Raw genomic sequence first — 19,313 nt, 5'->3', positions numbered from 1 at the left:
ACCACTGTGCCACCTCTCTCAGTAGTACTGTAAGTGCCGGATGGTAGAATGCAGAGTGAGCTTCAAACTAAGAACATGCGAGTGACTGGGTAAGGCACTTTGTCCTTCACCCGTACCTCCTGGACAGCCCACTCATCGAGATACACAGGACAATCTCTAGAGGCGGTGGAAGAAGTGTTCTCCAAAAGCAAAGTGCCATTTTGTAAACGAGAGCAGGGTTTCACATAAGGGTCTTTGAATCTTTTGCCTCATTCCATTTATGTTTGGTAAACATTTATATTGACTCATCGTGAGAAAACCCCAATAATTGCCAGTGTGTCCGATGTCACACTCCTTCCATCTGGGGCCCTCTCAGACGGGGGCTCACTTTGAGTGACTGTTCACACGTCAGGTCACACCTTTCAAACACCTGACAGAGGGACCAATCAAGAATTTATGAAGGTAACAGCTCAGGCAACAACACCTCCCTGGGCATGGCCTTTACCAGGGGGTACGTGCAAACCTTACCTGTCAACCCAGGGCTGCGAATTACGCATTACCCAGTCACCTGCCAAGTGTCAAGATGCCATGAGCTGGCCTTCAGGAGCACACAAGGAGGAGGAGGAGGAGGAGGAGGAGGAGGAAGAAGAAGAGGAGGAGGAGGAGGAAGAAGAAGAAGAGGAGGAGGAGGAAGAAGAAGAAGAAGAAGAGGAGGAGGAAGAAGAAGAAGAGGAGGAGGAGGAAGAAGAAGAAGAGGAGGAGGAGGAAGAAGAAGAAGAGGAGGAGGAGGAAGAAGAAGAAGAGGAGGAGGAGGAAGAAGAAGAAGGAGGAGGAGGAGGAGGAACCTTAAATGCCAAAGTGGAGGAAGGGCAGGAGAAAGAACGAAAGAAGAAAAAAAGGAACGAAAAACAGTGGAGAGACTGCTGTGATATCTGTGACTGAATATGTAGAACACATTTCCAACAACCTTCCAGACATATTCCCCAAAGGAAGAGAAAAATAATATCAACAGGATGGCCATGTAGCACAGAAGGGAAAGATGCTGCAAGGGCTGGGGTCTCATGGTAACCAAACACAAACTCACAAAAAAGTGTTGAGCCCCCTGGGGGGATTTGCGAGTGGAACAGGAAAGGAAATGACTAGTAGCATTATGGGGTACCTCCACCATGCATCGTAAGGTGGATTGTGGAGTATTGATCTAGATGTTGATCAATACAAAGAACCAGAAACAAAGGATGCCAAGATTTTCAAAGGGACCGTTAGGTGACAAAAAGGGAACAGGAATAAAGCGCAAGACAAATGCAGCAGAGATTTGAACAATGAAATAGTGAAGACAGCAAAGGATCAAATAGGCCAAAAGACAAGTCCCAGTAAAAATACTTGGATAAGGTATTAAATTTGATTGATGAAAGAAGAAAATATAAAAATGTAGAAAAATTAAGTACACAGAAAGGATACAAACACTTAAAAAATGAGACATATATTTGCAAAAGGGCTATGATCTACAATTGGAGGATAACCTACATGTACAGAAGTAACAAGAATAAGGAACATTATTCCCACAAAAAAATTAAAGAGAATTATGGAAAAAAGAGAAGCATCTTTATTAACACCAAGAGCACAGATGTGTTTTGTTTGAAATAATACTCATGGAGTTACATTTAATATCCTTCCACCAATAACAACAGAAACCAATCATTTCATTCCATGTAATGCACGAATCAGTCTAAAAACATGACACCTGGTCCCTGGATAGACGAACACAAGCAAGCCCATTTAAAGTTGCGTACAGATAAAGTGAATCTCAGTGCCAAATGCAACAATATAAAACAGTCTAAGAAGGTACTGATTAACAAATAATTACTACTGCTTTCCTTGATCGCAGAAACATAATTTAAAGTTTTATAGAAGTGCGTAGTGTCTGTTCCCTTGAAAGAACAGACAATACATGGATTCCACCATTGTGAAACACTATACGTAAATGGAAGGGGGATCACTGCTGCCCGCTGCAGTGGGACATTAAGCGGAATCGGTGGTGATGAGCAAAAACATGTACTGGGCCAAGATTCCAGTCCAGTACACATTTTCACTCGTCGCCGCTGATTCCACTTAACATCCCACTGCAGCTGACAGCAGTGATCCCCTTCCATTTACAGTTTAACGTGTTATCAGATACAAATTGTCAGTGCCACATTATCTATGACAAGCCATTAACTGCCTTTATAATTAATAGAAATTTTTTGCAGTTAAGAATCTAAGCTTGAATTTTATGTAATAACCATTTTGTGCCTTCTCCCAAAAAACGCAGAGCACACAAGAGTCATCATCTGAAAGAATATTTGTCGCCTGATAGTTATTTCAAAATTCTGTTACTACTATGCAATACAGAATGTCTGTGCCATATTATTATGTGGCAGAATATAATTAACATTAGAGTTTACAAAGAAATGACATGTTGATACCACATAAAACCTTTGTACAGAATCCATTTGACATCATCTTGCGGGCATCTTAAATTCAATTTTAGCATTACTCTCATGAACAGGCATGGTTACTAAAAAAATATAATGAAAGAATTTCTAAGGTGAGCACCGGATAACAAACAGTGACTATCTCAGAAAATGATAACCAAAAGCTGTGAAAAAAATGATCTATCAGTTCAATAAGACAGATTTGCAAAATGTTAACATGAATTATTTACAGACAAATGGAAAAACTGGTAGAAGCCTGCAGCAGTAAAATACAGTGAGCAAAAGGCTATTTACAATTTGTACAGAAACTAGACGGCAGTAATAAAGAGTTGAGGGGCATACAAGAGAAGCAGTGGTTGAGAAGGGAGTGAGACAGGGTTGTAGCCTGTCCTTGATGTTTTTCAGTCTGTATATTGAGCAAGCACTAAAGGAAACAAAGAAAAAAATTTGGAGTAGAAATTAAAATCCACAGAGAAGAAAGCCTTTGAGGTTTGCTGATGACATTGTTCAGATGATCATCAAAGGCAGAATCAGGATAATGGAATGTAGCTGAATTAAATCAAGTGACACTCACAGAATTAGATTAGGAAATGAGGCACTTTACAGTAGTAGATGAGTTTTGCTATTTGGGGAGCAAAATAACTGATGATGGTCGAAGTAGAGAGGATATAAAATGTAGACTGGCAATGGCAAGGAAGGCATTTCTGAAGAGATTTGTTAACATTGAGTAGAGATTGAGTGTCAGGAAGCCTTTTCTGAAAGTACTCGTATGGAGTGTAGCCATGTATGGAATTTCGACATGGATGATAAATAGCTTAGACAAGAAGAGAATAGAAGCTTTCGATATGTGGTGCTACAGAAGGATGAAGATTAGATGGGTAGATCATACAACTAATGAGGAGGTACTTAACAGAATTGGGGAGAAGAGGAATTTGTGGCAGAACTTGACTAGAAGAAGGGATTGGTTGGTAGGACACATTCTGAGGCATCAAGGGATTCTAATTTAGTACTGGAGGGAAGTGTGCAGGATAAAAATTTACAGGGAGACCAAGAGATGAATACACTAGGACATATGCTGCAGTAGTTACTTGGAGATAAAGACACTTGCACAGATTAGAGTAGCATGGAGAGCAGCACCAAACCAGTCTCTTGGCTGAATACCACCACCACCACCACCACAAAAAAAAACTGTACTGCCTGAAGACTGCTGATCAACACACTAAGCAATTCTGATCCAACAATATCACAGTAACTACCTGGTAACATAATTTATAAAATGTAAAAAATTTCATTCGCTTACAGGCTGCCCAATATGAAACGTTGCTGGCATTCTACGCAGAATAGCTCTATCTAAATCTTCAGGCCTATTTGTGGCTCCCATTACAATAACTGTGCAGTCTGGATTTGTTATGAGGCCATCCCATAAAGACATAAACTGCGCTTTCATCATGGCTGTAGCTTCATGGTCACTGGTGTTACGACTTCTCAGAAATGAATCTGGGAAAGAAAACTCAATCTGTTCAAAATATCCATATAAGAATTGTTCAAGGTAACTTTTTACACAATAAATTTAATTATTAACTCATTAAATTCTAACTTAGTTCGAAACCTACCAATTTCATCAATAAATATGATACATGGTTGTAACTTTACAGCAAGTGTAAACACAGCAGCTGCAAGTTTCTGACTTTCTCCATACCATTTGTCAGTGAGTATTGAAACATCCAGATTTATGAAGCGAGTGCCAGCTTCACGGGCAGTGGCTTTAGCAATCAATGTCTTCCCACAGCCAGGAGGGCCATGTAACAACACACCTACAATTGAAACAAATTGAAGTTGAAGTATGACTTATCAGGATGCTTCTAACACAAACAAAATTTTCATGTAAATGCAATGACATTTTCGAAGCTTGGATTGGGGAAGCAGAATGATTTTTATTTCATTTCTAAAGATACCATACCTGTGGTTAATTTTATAATTCAGCTGCAGATCTGCTCATTACATATTCCATCACAATCAATAAGATCTATAAAAGCACAGTAAATCTAAGGGGCAGATGAGCAGCTTAAATGTATAAATGCATTGCTGCTTTTGCTTTTGTTAGTAGCATTTTCATAAGTTATTTTGATTATTGGCTTCAGTATATGAATTGATTGTCCCACTGACAAATTGAGTAGTGCAAATGTGCTTCATAACACTAGCAATCTACCATTAACAGTTCTTATTAGTTACTGCAGTAAGAACAGTCAACAACAAGTGTCCCAAACTCTGCTATAATACTACTGCTGCTGCTATGGGTTCTCCTCTATCATGGGCCATATGACACACAAATACCACGGTAAAAGACTACTGTGACACTCAATCTGTCTGAATACAACTCTATTTCTGCTCATAGTTGATAAATGAGTCTTCAATGTAATTAGGTCCCTGCAAGAAAATTTATCGATAATGAGATTATGATGGATGATTGGTTTGTGGGACACTCAACTGTATGGTTATCCATGCCGGTACAAATATCCAATTTTTTCACAATCCAATCTATCCACTGTTACGAATAATGATGAAATGATGAGAACACACACACACACACACACACACACACACACACACACACACACAGTCCCCGGTCAGAGAAAATCCCAAACGCAGCTGGTAATCTAACCTAGGACCCCGTCAAAGAGAGACCACATGAATACTTAACTCACCAATATTTAGGGGTAACACTGATCCATGTTTTGAAGCATATTTATGTATACAGTCGTGAAGTAGAATAGCAGAAAGAAGCAGCCATTATAAACTGCATCTGCATGTTGTACTAACATGAATCCCAATTGTAAACTCATAGCCAATATAAAATATTAGTGAAACCGCCGATACTTTGCAGTTTTTTTTTAAAATTACAATATGTATGGGCACAAGATATACATCCCTATCTCTCTGTCTCCTCTTTCCTCACCCCCCTCTCCCAATACATCTCCTCCTCCCTCCATCTCCTCCAGTCACTGTCCGCCCTTCCTCCCCTTTTCTCTGACCTTTAACCATAGTTTATTGTTATTACCTACAAAACCTTGATTGGGAATTTGAATGCTTAAAATAAATGGATTAATCGGTTCTGATCATTGGTATATGATGTGAAAGCTCTCCTGCTGCCGGACCTGTGAGGATAATAGTTTCAATAACAATATTTTGTAGTTTTAATCTGCAATTGGGGAGAAGCAGAATTTCATACAATTCAGATTCCATAGTAGTATTCTAACCACAAATTGATACACCAGGAATATAACTTTCCTGTTTTCTGTTAAAACCACTAACCACTGCAGAATAAAACAGCAAACAGCTTTGTATACAATTTTTGTTTAGAATACTGTACTGTGTAAGGAAGGATTTAAATGCCCTGTTATCACAGTTTAAACTGACTGCAAAAAAAAAAAAAAAAAAAAAAAAAAAAAAAAAAAAAAAAAAAAAAAAGTCACTTTTCCACATCACAGCATAGCAGTTCCTTTCCAGCAGTTGGTTTTAACAGAAAACCTGTACATTGTTGTTTAAAAGAAAGAATTAGCTACATCCATCTGAATGTTTATTAGAGTATTTTGTGAAAATTTGAGGTGAACTAGTCAGGAACTCAGATGTCTGGTAATAAAGCTAAACACATGTCTTTACATACAGTGGAATCTCTTTAGTACATCTTGTTACCACACTTTCTCACACAGTACATCGATTTTTTTAAGTTCCAGTTCAAATCCATTAAACACACGTTAAACTGATTAGTTTGTGTGCTCTCCCTCCCCAGTTTGCATGTTCAAATTTGGCAGTATCTGTACTGTTTGCCCAGTTAAATTTTTGTTGCTGAGAGTTGCTAGAGTGGGGGGTGTAGGACTTTCACTGCTGCATGGTGTGGAAATATGCATGGAGAACATGCTATTCAGTGCTGGCAACTCAGCAACTGTTATGGATCATTTGCTATGATAGAAATGAGGCATGGAAGTAATTTCCATACATTGGTAAGCATGAATTTAGTCACTGGTCTCCTTTGTTCATGTTTAGTATTTGACTGACTCAGTGATTTTTCATGATTTTTAGGCAGGGAATTTTGTGTTAAACTGTACCAGTTTGTCATGGGCAAAGAGACATTTAGACAGTTTACAAATGAAAAAAGTGGATCATCATTCTGGAAATGGACAAAAATTCACACAAAGTGTGATGATATAACATGAAGACTGAATATACCTCCATCCATATTAAATCCAATAGGAGCAAATGAAAAATAATTGAAGCAGCATGTTTGGAAGTAGGAAATGGCAAAAAATTTAACACACATTTGTCAGCTTCTAGAAATGGAAAAAAATGTGCTATTTAAGGGGATAATACAAACTTTTGACTCAACATTCCAACTGGTAGTACAGTGGTTTGTGCTACAGCAATGTATGTGGCACGAAAGTTGGGGCTCTTAGATTTCGAGGTATTCAATGGTTGGATTGAAAGGTTCAAGAACAAAATTCAGTGTATCAATTTGATCAAGGTGAGGCTGGAAGCGTGAACACTGACACTGTTCACTCATGGAGAAACACCCATCAATCATAGAAAAGTACAGTCCCAACAATGTTTTTAATGCAGTTGAAACTTGCTTATTTTGTTTAACTTCTGCCTGACAAAACTCTTCCGTTCAGAAGAGAAAAATGCCACAGTGGAAAATGTAGTAAGGAGAGGCTAAATGTTTTATTATGTAGTAACAAAAGGGGAACAGAAAAAGTGATACTGCTCAAATTAGAAAAGCAAAGAGACCACAATGCTTCAAAACTGTGAGCATATCCATGTCCATATATACCTAATCGAAGTGCGTGGGTAACTACAATCTTTTGAACAATTTTTCTGCGCCTGGAATGTAAAATTGGGCATTAGAAACAACAGGAAACAACTAGTTTATTGACTAGTGAGCAGCTCAACCTCAAGACATATTGTATCTACATAATATAAATTTATGGCAGTGTTTTTCTCACTAACTGTACAGGCCATATCCAGCCTCTTGACAAAAGCACTATAAAATGCCTGAAACAAAAATACAAGAAGATTCTTATACAGCAGAGGCTGACTTGACCTTCATTCTACCATGAGAAAGGTTATGATCTCTGACGCTATAAATTTTTTAAGTGCCTCGGATTCCAAGCAAGACAGCACAATCTCAAACTGCTTCCACACAGCTGTTTTCATCGGATACTGATACAGAAGACATCACTCCAGGAAAGGAAATAATTGCTACAGATCAAGGGCACCAAATGATGGGACAAGAAGAAAATACAGTCTTAGCTTTGATGAGTATGTTGACTGAAGGTGTTGCCACCTGTCAGTACATGATTACTAATGATCTGTTGCAGGAACAGATAGCCAAAAAATAAGTTTCCCACTGTGTCAAAAGCTATTGAAGCAATGGACACAGTTTAATGTTTCTACCTGAGTTTTAAAATTGACTAAGAAGTCATGAACTCTAACCAAGATGGACAATGCAATATTAAAATTAGGGCAAACAGTCAACTACTGACATGTTTTTCAAACCTTTCTTAAGACAGGACTATGCACCTTATGTTATCATGCTATAGTGTAATTACGCTAACAAGATATATAAGTCAATAGTTTGTTGAAATAACCACTAGTCAGCTAGCAATAGTGATTAACTAATTAAGAGATGCTAAATGAATGACGTTTGCTTTGGGAAGTAATAATTGCAATTTTGTGCATTTTTATTTTTCTTCATCACATGCCAGGTATATATTTTGGACAGTTGAGGTTGCATTCTCATATCAAGTGACTTTCCTGCATTCCAATTGACTGATGGCAAAAGTGAATACATCCAACATGCTAAAATTAGTCAATGTCTCCATATTTAACACATTTTTGCTTCTTGTATATAAACAATTTGTAGAGTTTCTGTGGTTGATAGTCTGAATGTGATCTCAAAAATGTGCATCTTGAATTATACTTCATAGCCATCACAGGTCAAAGTGTGGCATTATGAGATCCTTTATTACCCCAAGTACGGGTACCTGCAATTCCACATTTTCACCTACGAAAAAATCTAATTACCAAATTAGGTATTTTTGGTAGTGTATTTTCCCACTTGACATTCAAAATCTGCAGTCCTTTCAAAAGCACGTGAATGAGATTCCACTGTAGTATAAATTACATATATATGATGCATGCTAAAACTGGCTGTGAAAGAGCATTGCAGAAGAAAATTTACTTTGATAAACCCTGCTGCTGCTTCTTCAATGTTATTCGTATGTAAATGATGTTTCCACATGGAAAACAGTTTTTATGTACAACAAAAACAGGAACTTATATTCCTAAGTCATAATCCTTTACAGGATTTATGATGTTACTAGCTCTCCCCCATAGCATACACACACTGGTGTGTATGATCAATAGTGGATGTGGTGAGATCTGGCAGTAGTCAATAACTATATGTGACAGTAGTATCTGTTCCCGAAAGAACAGTTACCATGGATGACCATGCAGCTTTGCTAGAAATGAAATGATAATTAAATGGACACCCTAGCTGCAAACAGGCGTTTATGTACTTCATTGGGGACATGTTGAAAATGTGTGCCCCGACCGGGAGTCGAACCCGGGATCTCCTGCTTACATGGCAGATGCTCTATCCATCTGAGCCACCGCGGGCACAGAGGATAGTGCGTTTGCAGGGATTTATCCCTTGCACGCTCCCCGTCAGATCCACATTCCCAACATGTCCACATCTATTAGGCGCACTACGAATATAGTGGTGTGGGCATGTTGGGAATGTGGATCTGACGGGGAGCGTGCAAGGGATAAGTCCCTGCAGACGCACTATCCTCTGCTCCCTCGGTGGCTCGGATGGATAGAGCGTCTGCCATGTAAGCAGGAGATCCCGGGTTCGACTCCCAGTCGGGGCACACATTTTCAACATGCTCCCAATGAAGTACATCAATGACTGTTTGCAGCTAGGGTGTCCATTTAATTATCATTTCAGTAGTCAATAAACTAGTGCAGATGGGTATTGTGATGAAATTGACAGCTGTCAGAACACATGGTTCCACCGTATAAATGCAAGTGATGTAACTGGGACAAGTCTGAGGAGAATGCACTTATGATGTGTATTTTGAAGCTAAGAGTGGTTTGTATGAATAATGATAGCCACCACAATTTAACAGATAAGAATGGTAAAATAGTTCCTGGAGTAATGATGCCAACATCAATACTGAACCAAAAAGCACTTTAATCAGCAAGACCACTCTGGAATGTAATTTCAAGAACAGTAGATAATTTACAATAAATTATAGTTAATCAAAAATACATCTGTGATAATTAAAATCGGTTCAAAACTTACAACTGTCAGAGGTTGTAGCTATAGCAATACCAACACATTTTCCATAACGTATAATACCAAGTGCACAGGGGTACTTTGTGCCCACCACCAAAAAGACTAAAAAGGAAATTTGTAAAATATGTAATTTCTGTTAACATAAAATACAAATTTCATTAATCATAACAAAGATGATGTGACTTACCAAACTAAAGCGCTGGCACGTCAATAGACACACAAACAAACACAAACATACACACAAAATTCAAGCTTTCGCAACAAACTGTTGCCTCATCAGGAAAAAGGGAAAGACGAAAGGAAGTGGGTTTTAAGGGAGTCTGTGTGTTGATGTTTCCACATGGAAAACAGTTTTTATGTACAACAAAAACAGGAACTTATATTCCTAGGTCATAATCCTTTACAGGATTTGATTATGTTACTAGCTCTCCCCCATAGCATAGACACACTGGTGTGTATGATCAAGAGTGGATGTGATCTAGCTATAGCAATACGAACACATTTTCCATAACATATAATACCAAGTGCACAGGGGTACTTTGTGTCCACCACCAAAACGACTAAAAAGGAAATTATTATTGTAATTCTAGATGTGAGTTTGTGTGTCTATCAACATGCCAGCGCTTTCGTTTGGTAAGTCACATCATCTTTGTGTGTGTGTGTGTGTGTGTGTGTGTGTGTGTGTGTGTGTGTGTGTGTGTGTGTGTGTGTGTGTGTGTGTATGTGTATATATAGTTGTACAGATAGGTATAAACAGTCCTGAACCTGTAAATATGGCTATGACATTTGTTGCAAAAAGTCACTTTCACCACTAAGACAAATTTTAGGTTACATTTTATTAAAAATTAAAGTGGTTATGGAATCTAATATAATAAAATCATTAAAAACAATATTTTTTTGAAGCATCAGACTAGATTATGATATTTTTCAAGTGGTCACAAAGTAACCATCTACAGGAAAGCCTAAATACCTTCTAATAGTGCTGCGTTTCACAGGGATTCTGTCAAGCCTCATGGAAGGATTTCTGGCAAGAGAGGGTCTTCTGTTCAGAAGTATGTATGTAGTTTTATGAACAGCTACAGTCAGTCTGTTGCCCTTGCACCCATGCCGCATCTGAGCAAGCACATCAGTTTTTTCTTAAGTCTCACCCTGCAGACAACTAGCAGGATGTCACCTGGATATGCAACACCATGACCACCAATGACATCTGCCCCATCTAACAGACTGGCAGTGGTCCAATACTAAGATCCCACTTATGGAGCCATGAGGTCAATCCTTGGTAATCTTTTTGATTACCTTGCTCTGCCCCACAAGCCAATGGGCACAATGTCCACTACAGTAATCTATAAAGCTATTAAACATCTTGGGGAACAGATCTGAGGCATGCAAACATCGTGGGCCACCAGAGATTATCGAATCTGCCTGCAATATCAATCACGAGTACAATTGAATAATTCATTGTAAAATTTTCTACAATCTGAAGAGCACTATTAACTGCATCATCTAGACACTTGCCTTCTGTGAATCCACACTGACATTGGTTTGGACACAAGAGCTCCAAGTGCACCGGGAACCAGTCACAAAGCACACACTCCTGAACTCTGGACAACATGTTTAATAAGAAAACAGGTCTATAGCTTTTCAATGATGGTGGGTGTTTGTCCTTTCCCTTTTTAGTACTACTGCTTCAGCTGCTTTCCATATCACTAGAAACCTGCCTATTCACAACGCCTCATTCAATAACACTGTCAAATATGGCACTTAGTGGATTTTGTCATATGCACAACAAAGTTTGAGTTACTAAATATAAAGTTTTCTGAAACTGTCACTAAAACAAAGTAAACATTCCATAATTCAAATCACAAACAGCTTACAAGCAGATATCCTTGGTGTAGTGAAGCTACTCAAATCACTTACTAAATCAAAGTCTTGCAGTTTTACACCAATTATGTTCCTTTCAGAATGTATTGATACAATAGTTCCACATGTAGAACCATACCACCACACTATGATTTGCTTCACTACACTGAGGCGAACCATTTCTATGTTTCTTGTGCTTGCAGCTGTTCTTTATTTGAATTCTGTGATACTGTCTGCGTCTTCTTTGGTGAAGGAAATTTTGGGGAAAGTGTTTAGCAAGTACTTTAGTGGTGCTGTCATATGTAACATTACTATTGTTATCACATGGTGAAGATATACTCTGTTCATCATGAGAATAAACCTGATATGAACGAACACAAAATGCAATGATTGGTCAGAAGCTGTAGCACTTTTACACTTTTGGCATTACACTCTTGGAAGTAGGTCCTACTTATGTATTAGATATCTTATTACTAAGCTACATTAAATGAAACTAAGATATTATATATAAAAAAAGATGAGGTGACTTACCGAACAAAAGCGCTGGCAGGTCGACCTGCCAGCGCTTTTGTTCGGTAAGTCACCTCATCTTTTTTTATATATAATTTTTCCCACGTGGAATGTTTCCTTCCATTATATTGAAACTAAGATATTGTAATACATAAACAGCCATCAATGTTTTCCTTAATCACACTTCAGCTATGTAGTTCTTATTTCAAAAATCTTGTCAGTCACAGTCTCTGTACTGTTGTGCTCCAATTATTGTGCTGTTAATATGCAGTACGAATATGTCTGAGGCTGCTTCCTGCTCCATTGTAGAACAGACGTGTGGAACACAGTTAAAAATTACCGAGAAATAGGTCATTCTCCATGTTTTTCATAAATTAAAAAATATCGGCTTTTAAGTTTTCTGAGAGGCTGTATTTGATACAGCTGAGAGAACACACACTGGACGTATAGCAGCGATTGGTAGCACAGTAGATTAATAATCATGTGCAGTTCACAGATTACTGGTTCAAATCTCATCTTGCTTATTTTTCATTCAATTTGAAATACCTATATCTTGTAATTGCAAAAATCATCATTTTTTATAAATAGTGCATGCCTTCTTGTTCCTAATTACATGTTGCATGCAAAATTCCTGTTTGCATTTCGAATATAATTTCTTAATTATCAATCTTATATCAAAGATATTAATAAGTCTGCTTAAATTAAGAAAACAATTTTTTTTGGTCAAAAATGAAAAACCAAATACTCTTTGTTTGGACTATGTCCATTGTTTAGTACCACAGATTTAGTCTCACGAACCAGAGTGGTAAGTGTCATAGAAACAAACATTCATTTTCACAGCACTGAGCACAGCATACAAATGCTGCATTTTTACATTTGCCACTGTACCATTACAATATGTATCCAATAGGACTGACCTGGAGCCAAGTTAAGGAATCTGCCACAGGAAATAACAAGGCTGTTAAGCTGCCAGCTGTACCAGAACTAATGTACGTAGCTTTTTCACGTCACTGTTTAACAGTGGTGGGATACAGAATGTCACATCATAAAAGAGAAAATACGGTGCCTGGATGCCTTTATGGATTCTGTTGTTTGACGCATTATCAAAGTAGCAGATGACAGTTCCAGAAATGAAATTATTCCTTGAATTTGGATAAGGAAGGAGCTAAGAGATCACCAGACAACTGACTAATTGTGATGTTTAAAGCTTTCCCGGCGTACTGATTGTTCCATAAAAACACGGGAGAACTGCCGGATATAAGTAACACCCTGCCACAATATTTCGGTGCAGAGTCTTCTGGCCATCTTCACCTGAAGATGGAACAACTGACTACTTAATACTTCTAGTAGTGTCAGTATTCGACAACACAGTGAAATCCCTGCAGTATGTTTTTGCATCACACATAGCTCACTCAGAAAAATTACCATGTGTAAGTCAGGAGTTTTCATCACTCTTGTTTGTAATTAGAATACTGTGTAAGATGAGAATGAGAGCATTTTATGCTTTCTGTCTGGCCACATAAAAAATGTGCAGTAGTGCTGGAGTTTTGCTGAATATTATTTCATTCTCCTTGGAAATTAAATGACATTCGAAGCTATATTGTTTCCCTATTTGCCTCTTTACATCTGACCTACAATTGCTCACACTGTTGCAGGTTACTTTGACCAGTTGGCCGGCCAGTGCTCTACCAGTTAAATGCGCTGGTAAAGCTGTTTTATCGCATTATTGTTCAGTCTGTTAGTGTAACAGTATAAAATGCGCCCTTATGATTGTAGTTGGCAGTAATGGACAAAGCCACCCCAAATGAAAATAACCCAGTGAGATTCACACAAACACTGAAGAATACATGGTGTAATGTTTACATCAGTTTTTTCTTATGACAAATACGGCATAGTCCATATCAATTCAGGCAGGCTAGGAAAAATCTTACTTCATAGTCTCTGATGCTACTGAATTTGGCATATGTTAAAATGTAAGGAACACACATTTTTTGTTTTCTACAAAAAAGTTTCTGCTCTGAGATACAGCCCTCCAAAGAAGACACTGTGCATACCATTTCGAAGATGCTGATTTTGGAAAAATTTTTAAAATGCTGTATCTTTGAAACAGTTCTAGCTATTTTGTTGGGTTTTTTATTTGAAAGATAATTTCTTTATGATTACAAAGAAATCCTCCATTTGGACTTACCTGTCAGAGTACTTTTACTATATCATTCTGAACTTTTAATAATTCATGGAAATTTTTTTTTCAAAAATGCTAATACATAAATTTATTTTTGCTGTTTATTAGTACCATATAGTTCTACATTCCTTGAAAAGGAAAGCTTCCACTTTCAGGTTGCACATGATTAATAAACAGTTTAAATTTTTGCCTCACATAAAAACTATTTTATTACCACATTATCACGTAACAGGCTCATAAAAATCAAAACCTAGCCTTATTTAACATAGTTTTGAAAGATGAAGAAGAGACTCCTTTTTTCAAGCATTTTAAATGGTTCCAAAATGTACGTGAAAGGTATGAAGACTTAAAGGTTTCAATTTATCCAACTTCTGTGTACTCTGTTTTGTACTGAAATTAGCCAATCAATGAACTGAAAATGTGTTCCACTTATTCAGTATCTTCCTTTGATATAAAGTGATGCCTTCCTGTTGAACCAATAGGAACTGGAGCACTTACAATCTTAAAAACATTGTTAACAGGAAGTGAGCACGGATGGCATTGTTGCTGTCCTTCAGCTGGAAACCTATATCCAACAGCTAGTCCATGTGGTAGCAAAGTTTACTATAATTTTGTTTAACTCTAACTAGTATCTATAATCTCTACAATTCAGCAGTCACACTCATACACACACGGCACAAACATCCCCCTTCTCAGCTTGTGAATTTGATCATCATCCTGCTGTTTCTGAGGTGTTCGCTGAATGAACAAATTTCTTCTTTCTTGCTCTTTAAAGTGGGTGCAGTATGAGTTCGCCCATCATTTCGAGCCCAAAAATGTGTCCTCTTAATTCTTTTCACAGGAGTAGTTTGTTTGGACCATTCTTTTTTCTATTAATGGAATTCTTCGATTTACTCTTTGGGCAAAAGAATGAGGGCTTTGGATGTGTAAGATTTCATGACTCTTGTAAAATCCTCAGCATTCTGAATCGCAGCTGCATTTGGTATGGAAACATTATGTTTTGAAGCATGGTGCTTCAGCAGGCTGCCTACACCATCACAAGGCCCCTTCCTGTGACCAGCAGCACTGTATACCCAGTCAGTTGGCACGTTGTTGTTGTTGTGGTCTTCACTCCTGAGACTGGTTTGATGCAGCTCTCCATGCTACTCTATCCTGTGCAAGCCTCTTCATCTCCCAGAACCTACTGCAGCCTACATCCTTCTGAATCTGTTTAGTGTATTCATCTCTGTCTCCCTCTACGATTTTTACCCTCCACACTGCCCTCCAACACTAAATTGGTGATCCCTCGATGTCTCAAAACATGTCCTACCAACCGATCCCTTCTTGTAGTCAAGTTGTGCCACAAGCTCCTCTTCTCCCAATTCTATTCAATACCTCCTCATTAGTTATGTGATCTACCCATCTAATCTTCAGCATTCTTCTGTAGCACCACATTTCGAAAGCTTCTATTCTCTTCTTGTCCAAACTAATTATCGTCCATGTTTCACTTCCATACATGGCTACACTCCATACAAATACTTTCAGAAACTACTTCCTGACAAATCTATACTCGATGTTAAATTCCTCTTCTTCAGAAACACTTTCCTTGCCATTGCCAGTCTACATTTTATATCCTCTCTACTTCGACCATCATCAGTTATTTTGCTCCCCACATAGCAAAACTCCTTTATTATTTTAAGTGTCTCATTTCCTAATCTAATTCCCTCAGCATTATCCAACTTAATTCGACTACATTCCATTATCGTCGTTTTGCTTTTGTTGATGTTCATCTTATATCCTCCTTTCAAGACACTGTCCATTCTGTTCAACTGCTCTTCCAAGTCCCTTGCTGTCTGACGGAATTACAATGTCATCAGCGAACCTCAAAGTTTTTATTTCTTCTCCATGGATTTTAATACCTACTCCGAACTTTTCTTTTGTTTCCTTTATTGCTTGCTCAATATACAGATTGAATAACATCGGTGATAAGCTACAACCCTGTCTCACTCCCTTCCCAACTACTGCTTCCCTTTCATGCCCCTCGACTCTTGCAACTGCCATCTGCTTTCTGTACAAATTGTAAATAGCCTTTCGCTCCCTGTATTGTACCCCTGCCACCTTCAGAATTGAAAGAGTATTCCAGTCAACATTGTCAAAAGCCTACTCTAAGTCTACAAATGCTAGTAACGTAGGTTTGCCTTTCCTTAATCTTTCTCCTAAGATAAGTCGTAGGGTCAGTATTGCCTCACATGTTCCAACATTTCTACGGAATCCAAACTGATCTTCCCAGAGCTCGGCTTCTACCAGTATTTCCATTTGTTTGTAAAGAATTCGCATTAGTATTTTGCAGCTGTGACTTATTAAACTGATAGTTCGGTAATTTTCACATCTGTCAGCACCTGCTTTCTTTGGGATTGGAATAATTATATTCTTCTTGAAGTCTGGGGGTGTTTCGCCTGTCTCATACATCTTGCTCACCAGATGGTAGAGTTTTGTCAGGACTGGCTCTCCCAAGTCTGTCAGTAGTTCTAATGGAATGTTGTCTACTCTGGGGGCCTTGTTTTGACTCAGGTCTTTCAGTGCTCTGTCAAACTCTTCACGCAGTGTCATATCTCCCTTTTCATCTTGATCTACATCTTCTTCCATTTCCATAATATTGTCCTCAAGTACATCGCCCTTGTATAGACCTTCTTATACTCCTTCCACCACCTGCTTTCCCTTCTTTGCTTGGAAGTGGGTTCCCATCTGAGCTCTTTATATTCATACAAGTGGTTCTCTTTTCTCCAAAGGTCTCTTTAATTTTCCTGGAGGCAGTATCTATCTTATGCCTAGTGAGATTAGCCTCTACATCCTTACATATATCCTCTAGCCATCCACACTTAGCTATTTGGCACTTCCTGTCAATCTCATTTTTGAGACGTTTGTATTCCTTTTTGCCTGCTTCATTTATTGCATTTTTATATTTTCTCCTTTCATCAATTAAATTCAATATTTCTTCTGTTACCCAAGGGTCTCTACTAGCCCTAGCCTTTTTACCTATTTGAGCCTCTGCTGCCTTCACTATTTCATCCCTCAAAGGTACCCATTCTTCTACTTCATTTCTTTCCCCCATTCCTGTCAATTGTTCCCTTATGGTCTCCCTGAAACTCTGCACAACCTCTGGTTCTTTCAATTTATCCAGGTCCAATCTCCTTAAATTCCCACCTTTTTGCAGTTTCTTCAGTTTTAATCTACAGTTCATAACCAATAGATTGTGGTCAGAGTCCATATCTGCACCTGGAAATGTCTTACAATTTAAAACCTGGTTCCTAAATCTCTGTCTTACCATTATATAATCTATCTGATATCTTTAGTATCTCCAGGGTTCTTCCACGTATACAACCTTCTTTCATGATTCTTGAACCAAGTGTTAGCTTTGATTAAGTTATGCTCTGTGCAAAATTCTACCAGGCAGCTTCCTCTTTCATTTCTTACTCCCAATCCATATTCACCTACTATGTTTCCTTCTCTCCCTTTTCCTACTCTCGAATTCCAGTCACCCATGACTATTAAATTTTTGTCTCCCTTCACTACCCGAAAATTTCTTTTGTCTCATCATACATTTCATCAATTTCTTCATCTGCAGAGCTAGTTGGCATATAAACTTTCCTACTGTAGTGGGCGTGGGCTTCGTGTCTATCTTGGCCACAATAATGCCTTCACTATGCTGTTTGTAGTAGCTTACCCGTGCACCTATTTTTTTATTCATGATTAAACCTACTCCTGCATTACCCCTATTTGATTTTGTATTTATAACCCCGTATTCACCTGACCAGAAGTCTTGTTCCTCCTGCCACCAAACTTCATTAATTCCCACTATATCTAACTTTAACCTATCCATTTCCCTTTTTGAATTTTCTAGCCTACCTGCCCAATTAAGGGATCTGACATTCCACGCTCCGATCCGTAGAATGCCAGTTTTCTTTCTCCTGATAACGACGTTCTCTTGAGTAGTACCCGCCCGAGATCCGAATGGGGGACTATTTTACCTCCAGAATATTTTACCCAAGAGGACATCATCATTTAATCATACAGTAAAGCTGCATGCCCTCGGGAAAAATTATGGCTATAGTCTCCCCTTGCTTTCAGCCGTTTGCAGTACCAGAACAGCAAGGCCATTTTGGTTAGTGTTACAAGGCCAGATCAGTCAATCATCCAGACTGTTGCCCCTGCACCTACTGAAAAGGCTGCTGCCCTCTTCAGGAACCACACGTTTGTCTGGCCTCTCAACAGATACCCCTCCATTGTACTATTTTTAAAATGACTAGTAGCACCTTCAGAAATAATGATCTACTCTGCCCTTGTTTGCAGTTTGCACATAAAACTGTCAGATGCAACAATTTTCTTAATTAGTTAATTTTCCTCTCATGTCACATATGTAATTTCTACAGAGTTATCTGCTATGTCTTGAGAGGCACCGACTTATAAAAAATATTGGGCAGATCCATACTGGGGGTCTCGCCCCAGGAAATTTTCTAAATTTTAGATGAAAAATACTGAGTTTTAAAGTTTTTTAAAAGCATTTTAGAGTCATATGATCAACATTAAAATCCCGAAAACTGGACTCTTGATAACTCGACACTCCTGGAAACTCGACAAGCCTGACATTTTTTGGCTTTTGAAAAAAGAAACAGAATAAACACAAAGGATTTTCAGAAAAAGCTAATTTAATTTACAGTAATGATCATGCTTATAGACTATTACAAAGCAGTGAATATATAGATCTGAGAAGACAAATTATATTTAAATAAATGCTAAACTATCATTAAAAGAATAAAACAAAATATTGCTGTTGCACAGTAATAGCACTTAGAAACAGCTAATTTAAGCTTACTCTGAATAAGGCTCAGGGTTCATTAAATAAAAACAATATCTCAGTTAATACAGTATGCCTAATACTTTCAGTCAAAAAGAATGAAAAAAGCGGGTCTTAATTCGG

The 19,313-nt window shown here is 38.1% G+C and overlaps 1 protein-coding gene and 1 non-coding gene across 2 annotated transcripts in view; both read right to left on the bottom strand.

The window, feature by feature from the left end:
* LOC124596147 (outer mitochondrial transmembrane helix translocase) overlaps positions 1-19,313 on the bottom strand; it is a 102,866-nt gene that overhangs the window by 24,826 nt on the left and 58,727 nt on the right. The window contains exons 4-5 of the mRNA XM_047135167.1: positions 4,064-4,264; positions 3,751-3,947 (exon numbers count right to left, since the gene is read on the bottom strand). Of these exons, the coding sequence (XP_046991123.1) occupies positions 3,751-3,947; positions 4,064-4,264 (398 nt within the window). The remainder of the gene's footprint in view (positions 1-3,750; positions 3,948-4,063; positions 4,265-19,313) is intronic.
* Trnat-ugu lies at positions 9,049-9,123 on the bottom strand. Its single transcript has one exon. It is a non-coding gene; the product is annotated as a tRNA-Thr (tRNA).

Source organism: Schistocerca americana, chromosome 2, assembly GCF_021461395.2.
Source record: "Schistocerca americana isolate TAMUIC-IGC-003095 chromosome 2, iqSchAmer2.1, whole genome shotgun sequence".
NCBI lineage: Eukaryota > Metazoa > Arthropoda > Insecta > Orthoptera > Acrididae > Schistocerca > Schistocerca americana.
This window is presented reverse-complemented; position numbering and strand designations above follow the sequence as displayed.